This window comes from Oncorhynchus mykiss, chromosome 11 (assembly GCF_057628025.1).
Source record: "Oncorhynchus mykiss isolate SJ-2025 chromosome 11, ASM5762802v1, whole genome shotgun sequence".
In the NCBI taxonomy this organism is placed as follows: Eukaryota; Metazoa; Chordata; class Actinopteri; order Salmoniformes; family Salmonidae; genus Oncorhynchus; species Oncorhynchus mykiss.
Genome location: NC_143032.1, coordinates 15,647,289 through 15,669,030, shown reverse-complemented (window position 1 = coordinate 15,669,030; position 21,742 = coordinate 15,647,289). Strand labels below are relative to the sequence as shown.

Sequence of the window (21,742 nt, the reverse complement as noted above, 5' to 3'; positions counted from 1 at the left end):
GTCTGTTCTCAGTGCTCACAAGACACCAACGGAACTGACTGACACGGCAGGGAGCCTAGTGGTTAAGAGTGTTGGGCCAGTAACCGAAAGGTTGCTGGTTTGAAACCCTGAGCAAGGCTCTTAACCCAAATTGCTCCTGTAAGTTGTGTCTGCTAAAATATAAATGCATCCAGGTGCTGAACTGACTCCAGTAAACTAGCGTGCCAAAGACATGTTTTCCTCTTTCACTATGAAGGTGTGGGGCCAGGCAGAGGTGGCAGACACACACAAGCACAGTGGATGGACTTCTAGGTAAGAGAACTGACTCATATGCGCTCTGTGGGAAGTCTTTATTAAACCGCAGAACACACATTCACACACGTATAAAACCCCAGCAAGCTGACGGCTGGGTCGTCACGGTGATGAGGCCTAAGGCTGTGTCCAGGGGGGCGGGTCGGGCCTCCAGGGCGTGGCAGGTATTTGGTAAGGCCTGGGTTTATTCAGTTGGGTTGTATTCAGTAGGAGCGACTGGGTGAATGTTTTTTATATTTTTTGGAAAGGGGTGTTACCTGAACTTGTTTCAAAATTATTTCTCCTCCTGAACATAACCCTAGAAGCATTTTATAATGACAGAAATACATGGCCTAAAGCTGATCTATTTCATTATTCTACATGGCAGAGAATCCTGTTCTATGCAGGGAATTTCTATCTGAAAGGTTCTGTAACGTTACGGCCACGTGAATATGCCCCTGGGATCTACTAATGGAGTCCAGTGAAGAGAAACAGAGATGATATACTGTCCTCTAACGTACAGTCCCACTCTCTCTGTGTGGGAGTGAAGACCGGTAACATGACCATACAGATATAGCTTCTTCATTTCAGCCAGTTTGCTACATCAGGAAATGTTGATTATAAAGAATGGACATTTTTGTAGCGTTTTGATACATTTTTCGTAAAGAAAAATTAAGTCTGGAATTTGAATGTGGACCTTTTTAAACCTCATACACTACAAGTTTGAAATGTCCTGCATTGCAGGATAGTTCTGGATCTGGGTGATCAAATTAAGATCCTACATCTGTATGAACACATCAGTATGTGTGAGTGCAGTGTGGTGTGGGGCTGGCACAGTCCAGCCTGGTTTGATGAAGTCCATGTGATTTGTCCCAGGTTACAGTAGGTTAGATCCAGAGCAATTTCAGTATGGCATGATTTGGCACCATAGCTTGGTTTCGATGCAGTCTAGCATGATTTGGTCCTGGTTAGATAGAGTCTAGAGTAATATCAGCATGGCATGACGCTGTCCAGTGCAGTTTGACCCGGTTCTATGCCAAGCTGCCAGGCCAGGAGACCACGGTGAGAGCCACTCTGCTACGCTGCTCCTTCAGCATGGGTACCAGGGCTGAGTGGCTCATACCAGCTGTAGACAGCCCGTTAACCGCCACTATCATGTCCCCACACCTAGGGTACAGAAGGGGACACAGAGGGGAACATCAATATGGATGGACCATATACACTGACTATACCCAACATTAAGAACGCCTTCCTAATATTGAGTTGCACCCCACCCTTTACCCTCAGAACAGCCTCAATTCATCAGGGGAATGGACTCTACAAGATGTCAAGCGTTTCACAGGGATGCTGGCCCATGTTTTCCACAGTTGTGTCAAGTTGGTGAGATGTCCTTTGGATGGTGGACCATTCTTGATACACACGGGCAACTGTTGAGCCTGAAAAACCCAGCAGCTTTGCAACTCTTGATACAAACAGGTGTGCCTAGCACCTACTACCATACCCCATTCAAAGGCACTTAAATTGTCTTTCCCGTTCACCCTTGGATTGTGTATGTGTGCCATTCAATGTCTCAATTGTCTCAAGGTTTAAAAATCCTTATTTAACCTGTCTCATCCCCTTCATCTACACTGATTGAAGTGGATTTAACAAGTGACAATAGGGGATCATAGCATTCACCTGGTAAGTCTGTCATGGAAAGAGCAGGTGCCCTTAATGTTTTATATACTCTGTGTGTGTGTGTATACTTTATTGCCTATTAACTTACAAATAATGGAAATGTGTCTCTATGCTCACAAGCCAACAACATGAATGATGGCTTACTTGAGGCGGCCATCATAGTATGCAGGCGTTCCAAGGACAATGGTCTTGATGAAGAATGCCTGGTTGCTGTGGTTTTCCTCGTATCCCCCAACGATGCTGAAGCCCCAGCTCCCAGGGTGACTTCTACGCAGAACAATCTCATGGCTACTGTGAAGGAAGCTGAGATAAATGGATGGAAAGAATGAGTCAGTGTTTTAGTGAGGGAGACAGAAGAAGGGGGAGATGGAGAGGGAGGAGCCAGGTTTAGAGGGAGAGGGAGGGGCCAGGCTTAGAGGGAGAGGGAGGGGCCAGGTTTAGAGAGAGAGGGAGGGGCCAGGTTAAGAGAGAGAGGGAGGGGCCAGGTTTAGAGAGAGAGGGAGGGGCCAGGTTTAGAGAGAGAGGGAGGGGCCAGGTTAAGAGAGAGAGGGAGGGGCCAGGTTAAGAGAGAGGGGGAGGGGCCAGGTTTAGAGAGAGAGGGGGGCCAGGTTTAGAGAGAGAGGGAGGGGCCAGGTTTAGAGAGAGAGGGAGGGGCCAGGTTAAGAGAGAGGGGGAGGGGCCAGGTTTAGAGAGAGAGGGGGGCCAGGTTTAGAGAGAGAGGGAGGGGCCAGGTTTAGAGAGAGAGGGAGGGGCCAGGTTTAGAGAGAGAGGGAGGGGCCAGGTTAAGAGAGAGAGGAAAGTAGGGCAAGAGAAAGGGTGAAAGGAGAAAGACCGAGGTGGGGAGGAAAAGAGAGTTGGCGGAAGGGAGATTCAGAGAGGGAGGAGAGAAAGAGAGACAGAGCAGAACAAAAGGAGAGAGCGATAGATAAAGGGAGGAGTGAGTTTGAGGCTGTCCTCTCTGTACCAGTCTCAGAAGGATGAATGGGGGAGAGACACTGGGGATGTCACCACATGCCCCTCAGTTGATAATCAACAGCTGTTGAGTTTTACAGCGCCGTTCAGGACAACACACACACATGTCAACACACACACATGTCAACACACACGTCAACACACACACATCAACACACACACACATAATACATGATCTGTGTGACATTTACATCCCAACACAGAACACACTCGAATCAAGATCAACACATTCTCCGCAGATTACTTCAGGTGAATCATGGGGTGGATCGCACTAGTCAACTTGCTTCCTTTCCTTGTCTCCTCTGCTTCACCTACACTAATATGAAAACACTAAATAAATCAAAGCAATATTTTCACACACAAACTCCCAACATCCCAACCCCCCCAGGTGAGTCCAACCCAACATGTCTTCTATATCTCCTGTTTACCTGGGCAGGCCGAGCCACAGGACCCAGGAAGGGGACCAGGAGGAGTCGAAGTCTGAGTCGTGTGTGTGGTGGTGTGTGGGCAGCAGCTGGTCCTCGGGGCTCATGTCCTGGTCCGGCTCCTCCACCATGCTGACCTCCAGCGCCCTCAGCTGGACGGAGGGTGACGCCGCACTGGCCTTCAAGGTGCCAACCGCCTCGCTGTGGCTCAGGTAGGTCAGGTCCTGGTCGTTGATACTCAGGAGGATGTCACCTGCAGGAGAGGAGGGGACAGAGAGAATGAGAGAGAGAGGAAAACAGAAGTTGGTGAGACAGAGTGAAGAACCGAAAGAGTACAGAGACAGAGAGAAAGAGGGAGAGATAGAAGGAGCGAGAGGGACATAGAGAAATACATTGTTACTTAAGGACAAAGAGTCCTGAGAGAGAACATTCGAACACTGACCCCTGAGAATGTAGCTGAGGCAGATAATGAGCCAAACCAAATAGGAACTTGGCCTCGACAATCTAACAGGCTGTGATGTAGCCCACAGCTCACCTTGTTTGATTCGTCCAACCCGTGACAGGCAGCCATGTGGTTGGACGCTGGTCACAAAGATGGGCAGCTCGCCACTCTTGCTGCCCCGCCCCCCGGCCACGGTCATACCCAGAGACTCATGAGTCTCCTTCTTCACAGTGATGTGTTTCTCCTTACAGGTCACACACTGGGCCAGGTCCTACACACACACACACACACATATAAATACAGTTGAAGTCGGAAGTTTACATTCACTTAGGTTGGAGTCATTAATACTCGTTTTTCAACCACTCCACAAATAACTTCTTAACAAACTATAGTTTTGGCAAGTTGGTTAGGACATCTACTTTGTACATGACACAAGTCATTTTTCCAACAGTTGTTTACAGACCAGACTATTTCACTTATAATTCACTGTATCACAATTCCAGTGGGTCAGAAGTTTACATACACTAAGTTGACTGTGCCTTTAAACAGCTTGGAAAATTCCAGAAAATTATGTCAATGCTTTAGAAGCTTCTGATAGGCTAATTGACATCATTTGAGTCAGTTGGAGGTGTACCTGTGGATGTATTTCAAGACCTACCTTCAAACTCAGTGCCTCTTTGCTTAACATCATGGGAAAATGAAAAGAAATCAGCCAAGACTTCAGAAAAATAATTGTAGACCTCCACAAGTCTGGATCATCCTTAGGAGCAATTTCCAAATGCCTAAAGGTACCACGTTCATCTGTACAAACAATAGTACAAAAGTATAAACACCATGGGACAACACAGCCGTCATACCGCTCAGGAAGGAGACGCATTCTGTCTCCTAGAGATGAACATACTTTGGTGCGAAAAGTGCAAATCAATCCCAGAACATCAGCAAAGGATCTTGTGAAGATTCTGGAGGAAACAGGTACCAAAGTATCTATATCCACAGTAAAACGAGTCCTACATCGACATAACCTGAAAGGCCACTCAGCAAGGAAGAAGCCACTGCTCCAAAACCTCCATAAAAAAAGCCAGACTACAGTTTGCAACTGCACATGGGGACAAAGATCGTACTTTTTGGAGAAATGTCCTCTGCTCTGATGAAACAAAAATAGAACTGTTTGGCCATAATGACCATCGTTATGTTTGGAGGAAAAGGGGGGAGTCTTGAAAGCCAAAGAACACCATCCCAACCGTGAAGCACGGGGGTGGCAGCATTATGTTGTGGGGCTGCTTTGCTGCAGGAGGGACGGTGCACTTCACAAAATAGATGGCATCATGAGGGAGGATAATTATGTGGATATATTGAAGCAACATCTCAAGACATCAGTTAGAAAGTTAAAGCTTGGTTGCAAATGGGTCTTCCAAATGGACAATGACCCCAAGCATACTTCCAAAGTATTGTGGCAAAATTGCTTAAGGACAACAAAGTCAAGGTACTGGAGTGGCCATCACAAAGCCCTGACCTCAATCCTAAATAAAATTTGTGGGCAGAACTGAAAAAGTATGTTTGAGCAAGGAGGCCTACAAACCTGACTCAGTTACACCAGCCCTGTCAGGAGGAATGGGCCAAAATTCACCCAATTTATTGTGGGAAGCTTGTGGAAGGCTACCTGAAAAGTTTGACCCAAGTTAAACAATTTAAAGGCAATGCTACCAAATACTAATTCAGTGTATGTAAACTTCTGACCCACTGGGAATATGATGAAATAATTTAAAGCTGAAATAAATAACTCTCTCTACTATTATTCTGACATTTCACATTCTTAAAATAAAGTGGTGATCCGAACTGACCTAAGACAGGGAATTGTTACTAGGATTAAATGTCAGGAATTGTGAAAAACTGAATCTAAATGTATTTGGCTAAGGTGTATGTAAACTTCCGACTTCAACTACACACACACACACACACACACACACACACACACACACACACACACACACACACACACACACACACACACACACACACACACACACACACACACACACACAGAGGTCCTACAGTGTATAATACACATTGGGAGGCCTCCAGCATAAACAGATACATATGAACAAACACAGTCAGACACACACACTCCCTCAGGTGTGTACTCACTCTGTGGGTGCTGGAGCGGGCCAGGTGGGCGCAGGTGGGCACGGTGCTGGGGTTGGGGGAGAAGCTGTGGTGATGGTGGTGGTGGTTGGGGAGGAAGTGGTCATGGCAGTACAGATCTCTGCTGGAGGTGGAGCTTGATGGAGGGGGAAGGGTAGGCTTGCTGGGACGGCCAATCAGCAGATAGACTCTTTCGCCGCTGGCCTTTAGTTGACAGGAAAAGAGAGTTGGGTTAGCCATCCACAAGAGGATGGTCAGAAACACTGTTAATCCCTTAGCAGTCTTACCTGTATGATCTGAGCAGCCTGTTCAGGCGTGCCGTGGCGTAGGTCCTGTTCGTTGACCGCCAGCACGCGGTCGTTACTACACAGCCTCCCGTCCTTGGCAGCCAGGCCACCGTCTAGCAGATCTAACACAAACACCCCCTCCTCATCAGTCCTTCGCACCAGCTTGATGCCCAGCTGCTCTGACGAGTCCCGCTTCTGCAGGGTGATCCTCAGGCTGGCAGGGCTGGACGGAGTACCCTCTGGGGTGGAACAGGGGGCGTGGGGCACCGAGGGGGTGGTGGAGGGAGGTGGGCGAGAGACACAGCGGCGCTCCCTTAGGACAGTGAGCTGCAGTGTGGCACAGGGGCGTGCCAACGTGGAGCGAGCAAAGGTATGGCCCACATTGCTGATGTCTACACTGTTGACCTGCAGAGGGGGAGAAAGAGAGAGACATAGGAGGAGGGAGCTTGGCTTTGGAGGAATATTAGAGGAGAAAAGGTGAGGATGGATCCATGGTCCTCACCTGTAGTATCTGGTCCCCGGCCAGAAGCCTGCCATCTCGAGCAATGACCCCATCACGGTACACTTCCTGGATCACCACGTTGATGAGAGGCGTTTCGTTGCCCCCGACGATGCTGATGCCCAGTTCAACATAGGGGTTAGAGCGGTGGACCTCGATGGTGGTGATCTCACCCTCTGGAAGGGACGGCAGCTTCACACTACCTGGGAGATACACAGGGACATGGAAGCACATCAATCTCTTATATTCATGAATGTTTAGAATCAACATGATTACATTGGAAGGTTAGAGACAGGAAGTCAGATGGAGGAAGTGATGTCATACCCTCTTCTGCAGAGAGGGGCGGTGACTCTGGGCTGTCCCACCCAGAGGAGGCAGAGCTGGCGGTGCGGAGGAGGTGGATGCACGGGTTACTGAGGGGTCGCTTTACCCTGGGCACCACACACTCCAACCCTACCACACCTACACACAGAGAGAGAGGTTACACACACACACACACACACACACACACACACACACAGTTGTTACTCACTGTCCTCCTCATTGCTCTCCTCGAAGGCGGGGTTGTCCAATCCAGGCTCGTCGGTCCACATGGGGATGCTGCTTCCGGCGGTGGAGGTGACACCAGGAGGCAAGGAGGAGCTCTCCTCCTGCAGGTCTGTCTCCATCTGGAGGAAGCGTGGGGACTTGAAGGGGCTGGTCACCATGGCTCCCTCCTCCCCGGGATCACATGGTGGTCCCTCTAAACTGGTCTGCTGACACTGCGTCCCCGGACACCTGGACACAGAGAGAGAGAGGGATGTGGTGGTCGACTTTGGGCAAAAACTGGTCAATGTACTATCGTACCAGGTCATTTAATGCTTAAAAACAAACACATTAGGATGAATACTCGAGTAGAATTTTACTGGGTGAGTTTTACTTGAGTCATTTTCTATTAAGGTATCTTTACTTTTACTTATGTATGATAATTGGGTACTTTTTCCACCACTGGCATTGACCAGTCCATCCTATGATTTAATCTGTGCAGGAAGAACCACAGCTAGTCCTAAAGGATCAAGGATCAGATCATCATACAAGTTCCAGAACATTCCACTCAGTTCAAGGACGTTCCAAGTGCCCTGGCAGTCTTCTGTTCTAATCTTTGACTTTAAGGCGGCTTTAGTGACACAATATTAAATGTCCAAGCTGACAGACACCCAACTCTGTCTCTCATGATCTCATCCCATCCTTAGCTTCATTACTGTCTTAGGGTTGGGGCATAGGGAATGACCCACATGGACCTGGGCCTTAATCTATAGATGCTTTATGAACAGAGAAAATAATGCCCAGTCATGCACAGACACCTCAGAAAGATCTAGGGACTCCTTGGAGTGAGACATAAAACACGCCTCTTCAACTGGTTGCCCAGTGGGAAGCAATGTTGTATACTTGTCCATATGCTGAGGAGAAGGTGTAGTGGATACCTAGTGAGGAGAAGGTATAGTGGGTATTTAGTGAAGGTACCAAAGGCAATGTAATAATTCCATGCAGAAATGTTCAGTGCCGTGGGCAAAAATCAAATCAAATAAAATTGGATTGGTCTCATATACGTATTTTACAGATGTTATCCCGGGTTTAGTGAAATGCTTATGTTCATAGCTCCAGCAGTGCAGTGATACCCAACAAGAAACATTGTCTAGGAGATACGAACAGGGCAACCATGTCTGTTCACACCATCTTGTCAGTCTGGAAGTGAATGATAGCATAACTGTTTTACTGTCATTAATTTAAACGTTTTTCTAATGATCTTCAACCACTGTATTATTTGATTTCCAGACTGCTGGTCACGTGTTGGATGCTCCTCCTGTAGAATTAACAATGGCGCTGGTCCAATGATTTAGTTTATTTTCTAACGCTGCCACATGGAAATATTAGGTTGTCTTAACCTGTATTTTTCAGACCTAGCATCTTACACTTTGTTTAAAAACTTTAAAAGGTATCCTTCCTTCCTCCATTCCGTCATTGAGGCAATCACTGATTAACATGAATGGCAATGTTTGTTGACCAAGTTGACGTTGTTGGCAAAGGTTTTCATCTCATTGGTTTCACCAATCCAACCTTGACAGATCAGTGATGATTTTGAGGGAGGAAGGAAGTAAGAGAGGATGCACTTTAAAATGATTAGAATTGTGCTTTAGTGGACACTGGGCCATAGGCTGGACAGAGCAGGGCAGGGTAGGGCAGAGAGCAGAGCAAGGTAGGACAGCGCAGAGTAGGGTAGGGCAGTGCAGGGTAGAGCAGTGCCGGGTAAAGCAGTGCAGGGTAGAGCAGTGCAGGGTAAAGCAGTGCAGGGTAAAGCAGTGCAGGGTAAAGCAGCGCAGGGTAGAGCAGTGCAGGGTAGAGCAGTGCAGGGTAGAGCAGTGCAGGGTAGAGCAGTGCAGGGTAGAGCAGTGCAGGGTAGAGCAGTGCAGGGCAGTGCAGGGTAGGGCAGTGCAGGGTAAAGCAGTGCAGGGTAAAGCAGTGCAGGGTCGAGCAGTGCAGGGTAAAGCAGTGCAGGGTAGGGCAGTGCAGGGTAAAGCAGTGCAGGGTAGGGCAGTGCAGGGTAAAGCAGTGCAGGGTAGGGCAGTGCAGGGTAAAGCAGTGCAGGGTAGAGCAGTGCAGGGTAGAGCAGTGCAGGGTAAAGCAGTGCAGGGTAAAGCAGTGCAGGGTAAAGCCGTGCAGGGTAAAGCAGTGCAGGGTAGGGCAGTGCAGGGTAAAGCAGTGCAGGGTAGAGCAGTGCAGGGTATAGCAGGGTAGAGTAGGGTAGGGCAGTGCAGGGTAAAGCAGTGCATGGCAGTGCAGGGTAGAGCAGTGCAGGGTATAGCAGTGCAGGGTAGAGCAGTGCAGGGTAAAGCAGTGCAGGGTAAAGCAGTGCAGGGTAAAGCAGTGCAGGGTAGAGCAGTGCAGGGTAGAGCAGTGCAGGGTAAAGCAGTGCAGGGTAGAGCAGTGCAGGGTAAAGCAGTGCAGGGTAAAGCAGTGCAGGGTAAAGCAGTGCAGGGTAGAGCAGTGCAGGGTAAAGCAGTGCAGGGTAGAGCAGTGCAGGGTAAAGCAGTGCAGGGTAGAGCAGTGCAGGGTAGAGCAGTGCAGGGTAAAGCAGTGCAGGGTAAAGCAGTGCAGGGTAAAGCAGTGCAGGGTAGAGCAGTGCAGGGTAAAGCAGTGCAGGGTAAAGCAGTGCAGGGTAAAGCAGTGCAGGGTAGAGCAATGCAGGGTAGAGCAGTGCAGGGTATAGCAGTGCAGGGTAGAGCAGTGCAGGGTAAAGCAGTGCAGGGTAAAGCAGTGCAGGGTAGAGCAGTGCAGGGTAGAGCAGTGCAGGGTAAAGCAGTGCAGGGTAGAGCAGTGCAGGGTAGAGCAGTGCAGGGTAGAGCAGTGCAGGGTAAAGCAGTGCAGGGTAGAGCAGGGTAGAGCAGTGCAGGGTAAAGCAGTGCAGGGTAGAGCAGTGCAGGGTAAAGCAGTGCAGGGTAGAGCAGTGCAGGGTAGAGCAGTGCAGGGTAGAGCAGTGCAGGGTAAAGCAGTGCAGGGTAAAGCAGTGCAGGGTAAAGCAGTGCAGGGTAAAGCAGTGCAGGGTAGAGCAGTGCAGGGTATAGCAGGGTAGAGCAGGGTAGGGCAGTGCAGGGTAAAGCAGTGCAGGGTAGGGCAGTGCAGGGTAGAGCAGTGCAGGGTAGAGCAGTGCAGGGTAGAGCAGTGCAGGGTATAGCAGGGTAGAGCAGGGTAGGGCAGTGCAGGGTAAAGCAGTGCAGGGTAAAGCAGTGCAGGGTAGAGCAGTGCAGGGTATAGCAGGGTAGAGCAGTGCAGGGTAGAGCAGTGCAGGGTAGAGCAGTGCAGGGTAGAGCAGTGCAGGGTAGAGCATTGCAGGGTAAAGCAGTGCAGGGTAGAGCAGTGCAGGGTATAGCAGGGTAGAGCAGGGTAGGGCAGTGCAGGGTAAAGCAGTGCAGGGTAGAGCAGTGCAGGGTAAAGCAGTGCAGGGTAGAGCAGTGCAGGGTAGAGCAGTGCAGGGTAGAGCAGTGCAGGGTATAGCAGTGCAGGGTAAAGCAGTGCAGGGTAAAGCAGTGCAGGGTAGAGCAGTGCAGGGTAGAGCAGTGCAGGGTAGAGCAGTGCAGGGTAGAGCAGTGCAGGGTATAGCAGTGCAGGGTAAAGCAGTGCAGGGTAGAGCAGTGCAGGGTAGGGCAGTGCAGGGTAAAGCAGTGCAGGGTAGAGCAGTGCAGGGTAAAGCAGTGCAGGGTAAAGCAGTGCAGGGTAGAGCAGTGCAGGGTAGAGCAGTGCAGGGTAAAGCAGTGCAGGGTAGAGCAGTGCAGGGTAAAGCAGTGCAGGGTAAAGCAGTGCAGGGTAGAGCAGTGCAGGGTAGAGCAGTGCAGGGTAGAGCAGGGTAGGGCAGTGCAGGGTAAAGCAGTGCAGGGTAGAGCAGTGCAGGGTAAAGCAGTGCAGGGTAGAGCAGTGCAGGGTAGAGCAGTGCAGGGTAGAGCAGTGCAGGGTATAGCAGTGCAGGGTAAAGCAGTGCAGGGTAGAGCAGTGCAGGGTAAAGCAGTGCAGGGTAGAGCAGTGCAGGGTAGAGCAGTGCAGGGTAGAGCAGTGCAGGGTATAGCAGTGCAGGGTAAAGCAGTGCAGGGTAGAGCAGTGCAGGGTAGGGCAGTGCAGGGTAAAGCAGTGCAGGGTAGAGCAGTGCAGGGTAAAGCAGTGCAGGGTAAAGCAGTGCAGGGTAGAGCAGTGCAGGGTAGAGCAGTGCAGGGTAGAGTAGAGCAGGGAAGAGCAGGGCAGGGGTGTTCTGTGTATACTGGTGTAAAGTAAATAATACTTTAAAGTACTACTTAAGTAGCTTTTGGGGGTATCTGTACTTTACCATTTATATTTTTGGCAACTTTTACTTTTACTTCACTACATTCCTTAAGAAAATAATGTACTTTTTACTCCAAAAGTACTCATTACATTTAGAATGTTTAGCAGGATAGGACAATGATATAATTCACACAATTATCAATAGAACATCCCTGGTCATCTTTACTGCCTCTGATCTGGCAAACTCATTAAACAGAAATGTTTTGTTAGTAAATTAAGTCTGAGTGTTGGAGTGTGCCCCTGGCTATACGCAAATGTAAAAAATGCGAACATTGTGCCATCTGGTTTGCTTAATATAAGGAATTTTAAATGATTTATACTTTTACTTTTGATACTTAAGTATATTTAAAACCAAATACTTTTAGACTTTTACTCAAGCACTATTTTACTGGGTGACTTTCACTTAATTTTCTAATAAGGTACAGTATCTATACTTTTACTTAAGTAGGACAATTGGGTCGTTTTTCCACCGTCCGCTTAGCAGCTATAACCTTAATGACCACGCATCAACACAGCAATGGAGAGTAGTTTCTCTAGGGACAGCTACACACTGTGGAATTCAGCAAAATAAATATTCTCAGTTCTTCGTTGGCATTCTTAGGGTCTAGTCCAGAATCAGCCCACAACCTCACACAGCTCAGGAGTAGCTCAGTAAGAAGTATGTTCCAGCTTTATCCAAATCTTCTGTTGTTGTCATGTCAAATCCTTTGAGTAAAGCCAGTGTGTCCATGTATTAGGATGACTCAACACTGTACACGTCAGCTACTACAGCGACTGAAATGACTGCAACACTTAACAAAGAGTTGCAGTTAGTTTCAGAATGGGTGGCAGGCAAGGAATACGTTAGTCCTAAATATATAAAAAAAACTAAAAGTATTGTATTTTGGACAAATCATACCCTAAACCCCAAACCTCAACTAAATCTTGTAATGAATCATGTGGGAATTGATCACGTTGAGGTGACTAAACGTCTTGGAGTAACCCTGAAATGTAAACAGTCATGGTCAAAACATTGTTGATGTGACAGAAGATAAGATGGGGAGATGTCGGTCCATAATAAAGCGCTGCTCTACCTTCTGAACGACACTGTCAACAAGGCAGGTCCTACAGGTTCTAGTTTTGTCGCACCGGGACTACTGTTCAGTCGTGTGGTCAGGTGCCACAAAGAGGGACTTAGGAATTGCAATTGACTCAGAATAGGGCAGCACGGCTGGCCCTTGGACAGAGAGATAACATTCATAATATGCATGTCAATCTCTCATGGCTCAAAGTGGAGGAGAGATTGACTTCATCACTACTTGTATTTGTGAGACGTGACATGTTGACATGTTGAAAGCACCGAGCTGTCTGTTTAAATGACTAGCACACAGCTCAGACATACCTGCATACCCCACAAGACATTCCACCAGAGGTCTCTTCACAGTCCCCAAGTCCAGAACAGACAATGGGAGGCGCACAGTACTACATAGATCAATGACTACATGGAACTCTATTCCACATCAAGTAACTAATGCAAACAGTAGAATCAGAATTAAAAAACAGATAAAAATACACCTTATGGAACAGCGGGGACTGTGAAGCAACACAAACATAGGTACAGACACATGCATGCAGACACATGATAACATACGCACTATACACACACGTACTCATGTATTTTGTGTTGTAGATATGTGGTAGTGGAGTAGGCGCCCGAGGGCACACAGTGTGTTGTGAAATTTGTTCTGAAAGTATTGTAATGTTTTTTAAATTATAAAGAAGGACCCCAGGATCCTTTACAAATACAAATTCAGCAGGAGTCAGGACAACAAACAAGTTGGCTGAAGATAGAAGGCTAGCACTCAGGCTAGCTATAGAAACCAAGCAATAAGCTTCAGATACAGTTGAAGTCTGAAGTTTACATACACCTTAGCCAAATACATTTAAACTCAGTTTTTCACAATTCCTGACATTTAATCCTAGTAACAATTCCCTGTCTTAGGTCAGTTAGGATCACCATGTGAAATGTCAGAATAATAGGAGAAAAAAAATATTTCTTTCAGCACATTCCCAGTGGGTCAAAAGTTTACATACACTCAATTAGTATTTGATGGCATTGCCTTTAAATTGTTTAACTTGGCTCAAATGTTTCAGGTAGCCTTCCACAAGCTTCCCACAAAATGTTGGGTGAATTTTGGCCCATTCCTCCTGACACAGTGTCACACCCTGACCTTAGAGATCCTTTTTATGTCTCTATTTTGGTTTGGTCAGGGCGTGAGTTCGGGTGGGCATTCTATGTTTTGTGTTCTATGTTTTCTATTTCTGTGTGTTTGGCCGGGTGTGGTTCTCAATCAGAGGCAGCTGTCTATCGTTGTCTCTGATTGAGAATCATACTTAGGTAGCCTTTTCCCACCTGTGTTTTGTGGGTAGTTGTTTTTTGTGTCTGCACCTGACAGAACTGTTTCGTTCGTTCTCTTTGTTGTTATTCAGTTCTATCAATAAATCATGAACACTTACCACGCTGCGCTTTGGTCCACTTCTTCCAACAGCCGTTACACAGAGCTGGTGCAACTGAGTCAGGTTCGTAGACCTCCTTGCTCGCACACACTTTTTCAGTTCTGCCCACAAATTTTCTATAGGATTGAGGTCAGGGCTTTGTGATGGCCACTCCAATACCTTGACTTTGTTGTCCTCAAACCATTTTGCCACAACTTTGGAAGTATTCTTTGGGTCATTGTCCATTTGGAAGACCCATTTGCAACCAAGCTTTAACTTGATGTCTTGAGATGTTGCTTCAATATATCCACATTATTTTCCTCCCTCATGATGCCATCTATTTTGTGAAGTGCACCGTCCCTCCTGCAGCAAAGCAGCCCCACAACATAATGCTGCCACCTCCGTGCTTCACGGTTGGGATGGTGTTCTTTGGCTTTCAAGACTCCCCCCTTTTCCTCCAAACATAACGATGGTCATTATGGCCAAACAGATCTATTTTGTTTCATCAGACCAGAGGACATTTCTCCAAAAAGTACGATCTTTGTCCCCATGTGCAGTTGCAAAACGTAGTCTGGCTTTTTTTATGGAGGTTTTGGAGCAGTGGCTTCTTCCTTGCTGAGCGACCTTTCAGGACCTTTCAGGTTAGGTCGACATAGGAATCGTTTTTACTGTGGATATAGATACTTTTGTACCTGTTTCCTCCAGCATCTTCACAAGGTATTTTGCTGCTGTTCTGGGATTGATATGCACTTTTCGCACAAAAGTATGTTTATCTCTAGGAGACAGAACACGCCTCCTTCCTGAGCAGTATGACGGCTGTGTGGTCCCATAGAATATATATATTGCTCCCAAGGATGAAACAGGATGAAACAGACTTGTGGAGGTCTACAATTTTTTTTCTGAGGTCTTGGCTGATTTCTTTGGATTTTCCCATGATGTCAAGCAAAGAGGCACTGAGTTTGAAGGTAGGCCTTGAAATACATCCACAGGTACACCTCCAATTGACTCAAATTATGTCAATTAGCCTATCAGAAGCTTCTAAAGCCATGACATAATTTTCTGGAATTTTCCAAGCTGTTCAATGGCACTGTCAACTTACACAGAACCCAAACCGGCTGCACGCCATCGTACATACATTTATTTTGTCCCCCCACACCAAACGCAATCACGACACACAGGTTAAAATATCAAAACAAACTCTGAACCAATTACATTAATTTGGGGACATATATTAAACATGTATGGCAATTTAGCTAGTTAGCTTGCACTTGCTAGTTAATTTGTCCTATTTAGCTAGCTTGCTGTTGCTAGCTAATTTGTCCTGGGTTATAAACATTGAGTTGTTATTTTACCTGAAATGCACAAGGTCCTCTACTCCGACCATTAATCGACACATAAAACAGCCAACCAAATCGTTTCTAGTCAACTCTCCTCCTTCCAGGCTTTTTCATATTTGAACTTAAATGGTGATTGGCATCTACACTTTTACCACGACAACAGGCAAAACATTTCGTTTTTCAATCACCCATGTGGGTATAACCAATGAGGAGATGGCACGTGGGTACCTGCTTCTATAAACCAATGAGGAGATGGGAGAGGCAGGACTTGCAGCGCGATCTGCGTCAGAAATAGAAAGGACTTCTATTTTAGCTATTGGCATTGCAGACGCTTGTTGGCGCAATAATTGAATAACATGGATTTCTACATTTATTTTGCGATGCTCGCGACGTGTCCGGTCTGCTCAGCATAATAGTGTATGTAAACTTCTGACCCACTGGAATTGTGATACAGTTCATTATAAGTAAAATAATCTGTCTGTAAATAATTTTGGGAAAAATGACTTGTGTCATGCACAAAGTAGATGTCCTAACCGACTTCCCAAAACTATAGTTTGTTAACAAGAAATTTGTGAGTGGTTGAAAAACTTATTTTAATGACTCCGACCTAAGTGTATGTAAACTTCTGACTTCAACTGTCGAATCATCTCTACATAGTAACTGCAATGTCTGTCCTATTTACTGTTTTTAACACTACAAATGTCAGCATCAAGACATCCCAGCTTAGAGATCAGATCCTACAACCGAAATTAGTACTTTACACTACAGATCTCTCTCATTTCAGATATAGTTGATGTACAGTTTCCTCACAGTGACCACTAGCCTGCTGAGCTCCCAACCGTCACATATCCACTCACATTGTGAGGTGTGTGTGCGCGTGCGTGACTCCACTCTACCGCTGTTTGTGTGTGTGTGTGACTCCACTCTACCGCTGTGTGTGTGTGACTCCACTCTCCCTCTGTGTGTGTGTGACTCCACTCTACCGCTGTGTTTGTGTGTGTGTGTGTGTGTGACTCCACTCTACCTGTGTTTGAGGTGAGCCTCCAGGTCACAGCGGGGCATGCTGAGGCTGCAGGCCAGGGCCAGGGGACAGGACACAGACAGCTTGTCAAGCAGCTTGTGTACCAGGATGCTGCTCCGCCTACACACCTGCAGATGTAGCCGCTCCCGGTCCAGCGGGCAGAAGTCCCGTTCCTGGAGGAAGCTGCGGAGGCAGAGGGCACAGAAGGTGTGTCCGCAGGGTGTGTCCAGGGGCTGGACCAGGGGCTGCAGACAGATGTGACACACCAGGTCATCGTCCACCTCCAGGCGGTAGTTATAGAGGTGGTTCTCCCAGGCCCGGTGGATCTGACCACACTCTGGACACAAGGCCTCCAGCACGGGCTCCACAGGCCCTGCCGGACTCACCTGGATAAAGGAGAAGAGATTTATATGGGAGATGTTGGAGGACAATGATAGTTGAACAGAAAAGCTTGTTTGAATGAATCCCAAAGAAACAACCAAGTAATCTATATGTTATTACGGTGTAATTACCAACTTGTATTTTATTTGTGTATACAAGGTAATTAGCGGATCGGAATGGTTAATAGCAGATCAGAGGATCAGCATTACACAATTCATACACACAGCTGGGAGGGTACAAACTGCTAAATCAAAACCCACCTCACAGCCGGGGCTGCCCATGTCAGGACCAGGGCTCTAATTGCCAGGCACGGCCTTCGGCACAATCGTCACTGGGGTTACAGGTCGGGAGGTTACAAAGGGGTTGGGTGGGGGGCGTCCTATCCCATAAGCCTCAGAGGGTGAGCTGGTGACAGAGAGGACAGCCGCCCCCCAGTGGCCAATCAGACATCACCCTGTAGATCAGAGAGCAGAGGTTAAAAAGCTGGGAAATTAAAGTGTGTGTGTGTGTGTGTGTGTGTGTACTCAAGCATACATGTGTACTACTGTATAACTTCGTAAATATTTGCATCGTATGCGTGTATATGTGACGTGTGCATGTTAATATGAACGTGTGTGTGTAGTGTGTGTGTGTGTGAGCTGTGTGCAGAGATGATGTACTGTAGCACTGCGCCTGCTCAGTGTAATCTCTCTCGCTCTCGCCTGCTGCAATATTACAGTCTCTCAGAGAGGGATTTATCTGGGATTGAGACAGAAGGAATTATCTGGGATTGAGACAGAAGGAATTATCTGGGATTGAGACAGAAGGAATTATCTGGGATTGAGGCAGAGAGGAAATGGGTATGGTTGAGAGGAAGGAGAGAGATAGAGGGAGAGGGCTAGAATGATGAAGAGAAAGTGGGATAGAGAGAGAGAGAAGAGTGAGAAAAAGAGATAACGAGAGAATATGAAAGGGAGAGGGGAGGGAGGGGAGAAAGAACAGGAGAGAAGAGAGAGATGGAAAGAGAAGGAAAAGGTTGACAGAGAGAAAGGGTAAAACAGAAAAACAAAGGAGTAGAGAAAGAATGAAAATGGGAGACGAAGACAGAAAGAGAGAGAGCTGTGAGATAGGGACAAGAAAATGAGTGGAAGACTGTCAACTGATCACTGTGCATGTGGTGTGTATGTGGTGTGTGATGTGGTGTGCATGTGGTGTGTGATGGTGTGTGATGTGGTGTGCATGTGGTGTGTGATGTGGTGTGCATGTGGTGTGTGATGTGGTGTGTATGTGGTGTGTGATGTGGTGTGCATGTGGTGTGATGTGGTGTGTGGTGTGCATGTGGTGTGATGTGGTGTGCATGTGGTGTGATGTGGTGTGTGATGTGGTGTGTGATGTGGTGTGTATGTGGTGTGTGATGTGGTGTGCATGTGGTGTGTGATGGTGTGTGATGTGGTGTGCATGTGGTGTGTGATGTGGTGTGTGATGTGTGATGTGGTGTGCATGTGGTGTGTATGTGGTGTGTATGTGGTGTGTGATGTGGTGTGTGATGTGGTGTGCATGTGGTGTGCATGTGGTGTGCATGTGGTGTGATGTGGTGTGCATGTGGTGTGATGTGGTGTGCATGTGGTGTGATGTGGTGTGCATGTGGTGTGCATGTGGTGTGCATGTGGTGTGATGTGGTGTGTGATGTGGTGTGCATGTGGTGTGCATGTGGTGTGCATGTGGTGTGTGATGTGGTGTGCATGTGGTGTGCATGTGGTGTGCATGTGGTGTGATGTGGTGTGCATGTGGTGTGCATGTGGTGTGTGATGTGGTGTGTGATGTGGTGTGCATGTGGTGTGATGTGGTGTGCATGTGGTGTGCATGTGGTGTGCATGTGGTGTGCATGTGGTGTGATGTGGTGTGCATGTGGTGTGCATGTGGTGTGATGTGGTGTGTGATGTGGTGTGTGATGTGTGATGTGGTGTGCATGTGGTGTGTATGTGGTGTGTGATGTGGTGTGTGATGTGGTGTGCATGTGGTGTGCATGTGGTGTGATGTGGTGTGCATGTGGTGTGATGTGGTGTGCATGTGGTGTGCATGTGGTGTGATGTGGTGTGTGATGTGGTGTGCATGTGGTGTGCATGTGGTGTGTGATGTGGTGTGCATGTGGTGTGCATGTGGTGTGCATGTGGTGTGATGTGGTGTGCATGTGGTGTGCATGTGGTGTGCATGTGGTGTGTGATGTGGTGTGCATGTGGTGTGATGTGGTGTGCATGTGGTGTGCATGTGGTGTGCATGTGGTGTGCATGTGGTGTGATGTGGTGTGTGATGTGGTGTGCATGTGGTGTGATGTGGTGTGCATGTGGTGTGCATGTGGTGTGCATGTGGTGTGCATGTGGTGTGATGTGGTGTGTGATGTGGTGTGTGATGTGTTTTTGGTTTTACTGTCCTTGTGGGGACCTGAAGTCCTCACAAGGACAGTAAAACAAATATTTGGTCAAGTGGGGACATTTGGCCGGTCCCCACAAGGAATAAGGCTATTTTAGGCTTAGGGGTCAGGTTTAGGGTTACAGTTAAGGGTTATGGTTAGGTTAAGGATGAGGTTAAGGGCTAGCGTTAGTGGTTACGGAAAATAGGATTTTGAATGGGAATCAATTGTTTGGACCCCACAAGGATAGTAAAACAAACGTGTGTGTGTGTGATGCACTCTGGCCAGTTCTGCAGCGTGAGAGAGCTAACGAAAACTCCTTGCAGCTCTGAAACACAGCCGACCACTCATACAAATCCCCAATGCTGAGCCATCCTCAAAACTAATGCATTGTGTACCAGTCATTTCCCCTGTGTTACACGTTCAAAGCCATTTAGACTCACTTCCCCTACTACAGTACTCTAGCCCCGTCCCTGAGGAGCTCATGGACACAAATCGACACAAGGGAGCGTATTTAAGCATGAAACAGAGCCAAGCTAATGACACCTGACTACCAGCCTCTATTCTCATCTCCTTGCCTCCATCTGCATGAATCTAAAAGAACTGAAGAGGTCATAGCAAATGCTAAATAGTCGTCCACCATATTGCTTTCACCAATCCTGTGATTTCAGACCAAAGCAGATGACGTGGAGAGGAAGCCACTTTAGACTGTTAAGATGCAGCCTCTGTCTGTCTGTGCGAGGGTCTGCTCCTGTCTCCATGGCTACGGAGCCTGTTCAGTAGAGCTTGACATTCAGAGCTGTGTAGATAGAGATGGAGTGTTCTCTCCTCCATGTGTCCTTTCTATTTCTGTACACTTCTATCTGCTGCTGGCTATATTCTCAATGGTTCCTGTCCTTCTGACCGTGCCACTGCTGTTTCTGCCTGTCTTTATGACTGTTGTTTCCATGACTACATGCCTCAATGTAACCTGTCTATGTAACCTGCTTCTGTCTGTATGTGAGTGTGTGCAGCTGGAGATGCATTATTCATGTAGACAGAAGGCTCCTCTGTTTCCATAACCAAGCTCTGACATCATTTTAACTCACACACGCATGTACACACACAGTGTATGCTTTTGGGGTATGAGTTTGTGGGTGTGTGCAGTGTCTTCTAACCACTGCTGTGTATAAGTTTGACATGCAAGACTAATGCAGTCTATAAGTTCGATCTCTCTTTCCCTCACTCTCTCTCTCTGTTTTTAACCTTCTGCCAGGATAATACAGCAGTTACAAGAGCACTTAAATCTTATCTTACTTTCAAAATAGCTGGATTGCAACAGCGTGTGTTATTGTCTTTGTTGTGTTACCCGGCGCCTCAAGGCCACTATGCTATTGTATTGTTATTTCATCCATAGGCTTGCTGTTCTCTGCTCCTTCTATTGATACCAGCAGTAGACAAGGCCTACAGCGACTAATGCACAACACCCGATAACTAACGCAATAAGAAGATGACGTCTGTCCTATTGCCAACCCAAATAAAGGGGTAAACCAGGACTATAACATATAGTCTACAACAATCTTGCATGTCAGACAAGAGGAAAATGTGATATCTCCTTGCCCTCAGGAACAGTTGATCACGTTAATTAAGGTAGTCAGTAGACTAATAAAACCACAATCCCAAAGATGCATTACGCCTAACATGAATTTCAATAGCACAATCATTTTATCAACCTTCGCAAAAAACAAACCTGAATATGCAATGTTTCATTTCATGTTTCGTTTCAATATAGCCTAGCCTAGAATATATATTGTTGAAGGCTGAATAACATAATGGCTTATTGAAGGGGAGAAAAAAACGGCATATACCAAACAAAGGCTATCTATTCAAATTGCATTATTTGGCTACCCAGTTTATGCACTGCCCTGAAAGACGACACTCAGATTCAGATAGATCATATAATTGGTTCGGCGACAGCAATACCCTTCTCCATTTAGGCTGGTGAGTGAACCAGCCGGAGTGTCTGTCTGATTGTCAGATTCCCCCCTCCCTTCCTTCGAATAGCGCTGAGATGGATACATAATGGATGGACAATAGCGACTTCAATTGAAAGCTATATAGACTATTACTAGACCATAGATATAGAACCTGCTTTATATATATGTTCTAGACATCGTGACAGTGAAGATCTGCGATCAGAATACATACATTATATTACCTATTCCGGCTTCTCCTTGGTGCCGAGAACTCCGGCCCCGAGAGGGGACAATTAACCGAACTCAATCACACATTCACCGCAACAAGCAGAGCCGTAGCAGCCGCACATAAAACGCCCCTGTGACTTTCGCCGTGAAGAACCCGCCCACGGCTCTTCTCCAGCAGTCAGTCAAGGAGAAGGGGGCAGGGTCTCGTGCTGTCAATCCCAAAATTAAATTAGAGGCTTCGCTTTATGCCTGTTCGAAACTAACCCCTAAAAAGTATCATTATGACATTTTATTTTCAATATTAGACAAAATACATACTGTTTTACAACATTGAAACATAATATGTTTGTTGTTAAGCAAAGCTATCTGATTTTAACGTATAAAATTCGATATT

The 21,742-nt window shown here is 47.0% G+C and overlaps 1 protein-coding gene across 2 annotated transcripts; it reads right to left on the bottom strand.

The window, feature by feature from the left end:
• Positions 1-312: 312 nt before the first annotated feature.
• On the bottom strand, positions 313-21,546 carry lnx2a (ligand of numb-protein X 2a). Of its 2 annotated transcripts, none has more exons than XM_021620283.3 (12): positions 21,353-21,546; positions 17,037-17,230; positions 16,399-16,781; positions 7,247-7,491; positions 7,039-7,176; positions 6,718-6,917; positions 6,216-6,620; positions 5,932-6,132; positions 3,880-4,057; positions 3,348-3,597; positions 2,092-2,250; positions 313-1,437 (listed from the first exon to the last, which is right to left on the bottom strand). In XM_021620283.3, the coding sequence occupies exons 2-12, from the start codon at positions 17,055-17,057 to the stop codon at positions 1,302-1,304; spliced, it is 2,316 nt and encodes a 771-aa protein (XP_021475958.1). In that variant the 5' UTR covers positions 17,058-17,230; positions 21,353-21,546; the 3' UTR covers positions 313-1,301. The 2 variants fall into 2 exon arrangements, with proteins under 2 accessions (XP_021475958.1, XP_021475959.1); XM_021620284.3 differs by having other exon boundaries at positions 21,363-21,533.
• Between the last annotated feature and the right edge of the window lie 196 nt (positions 21,547-21,742).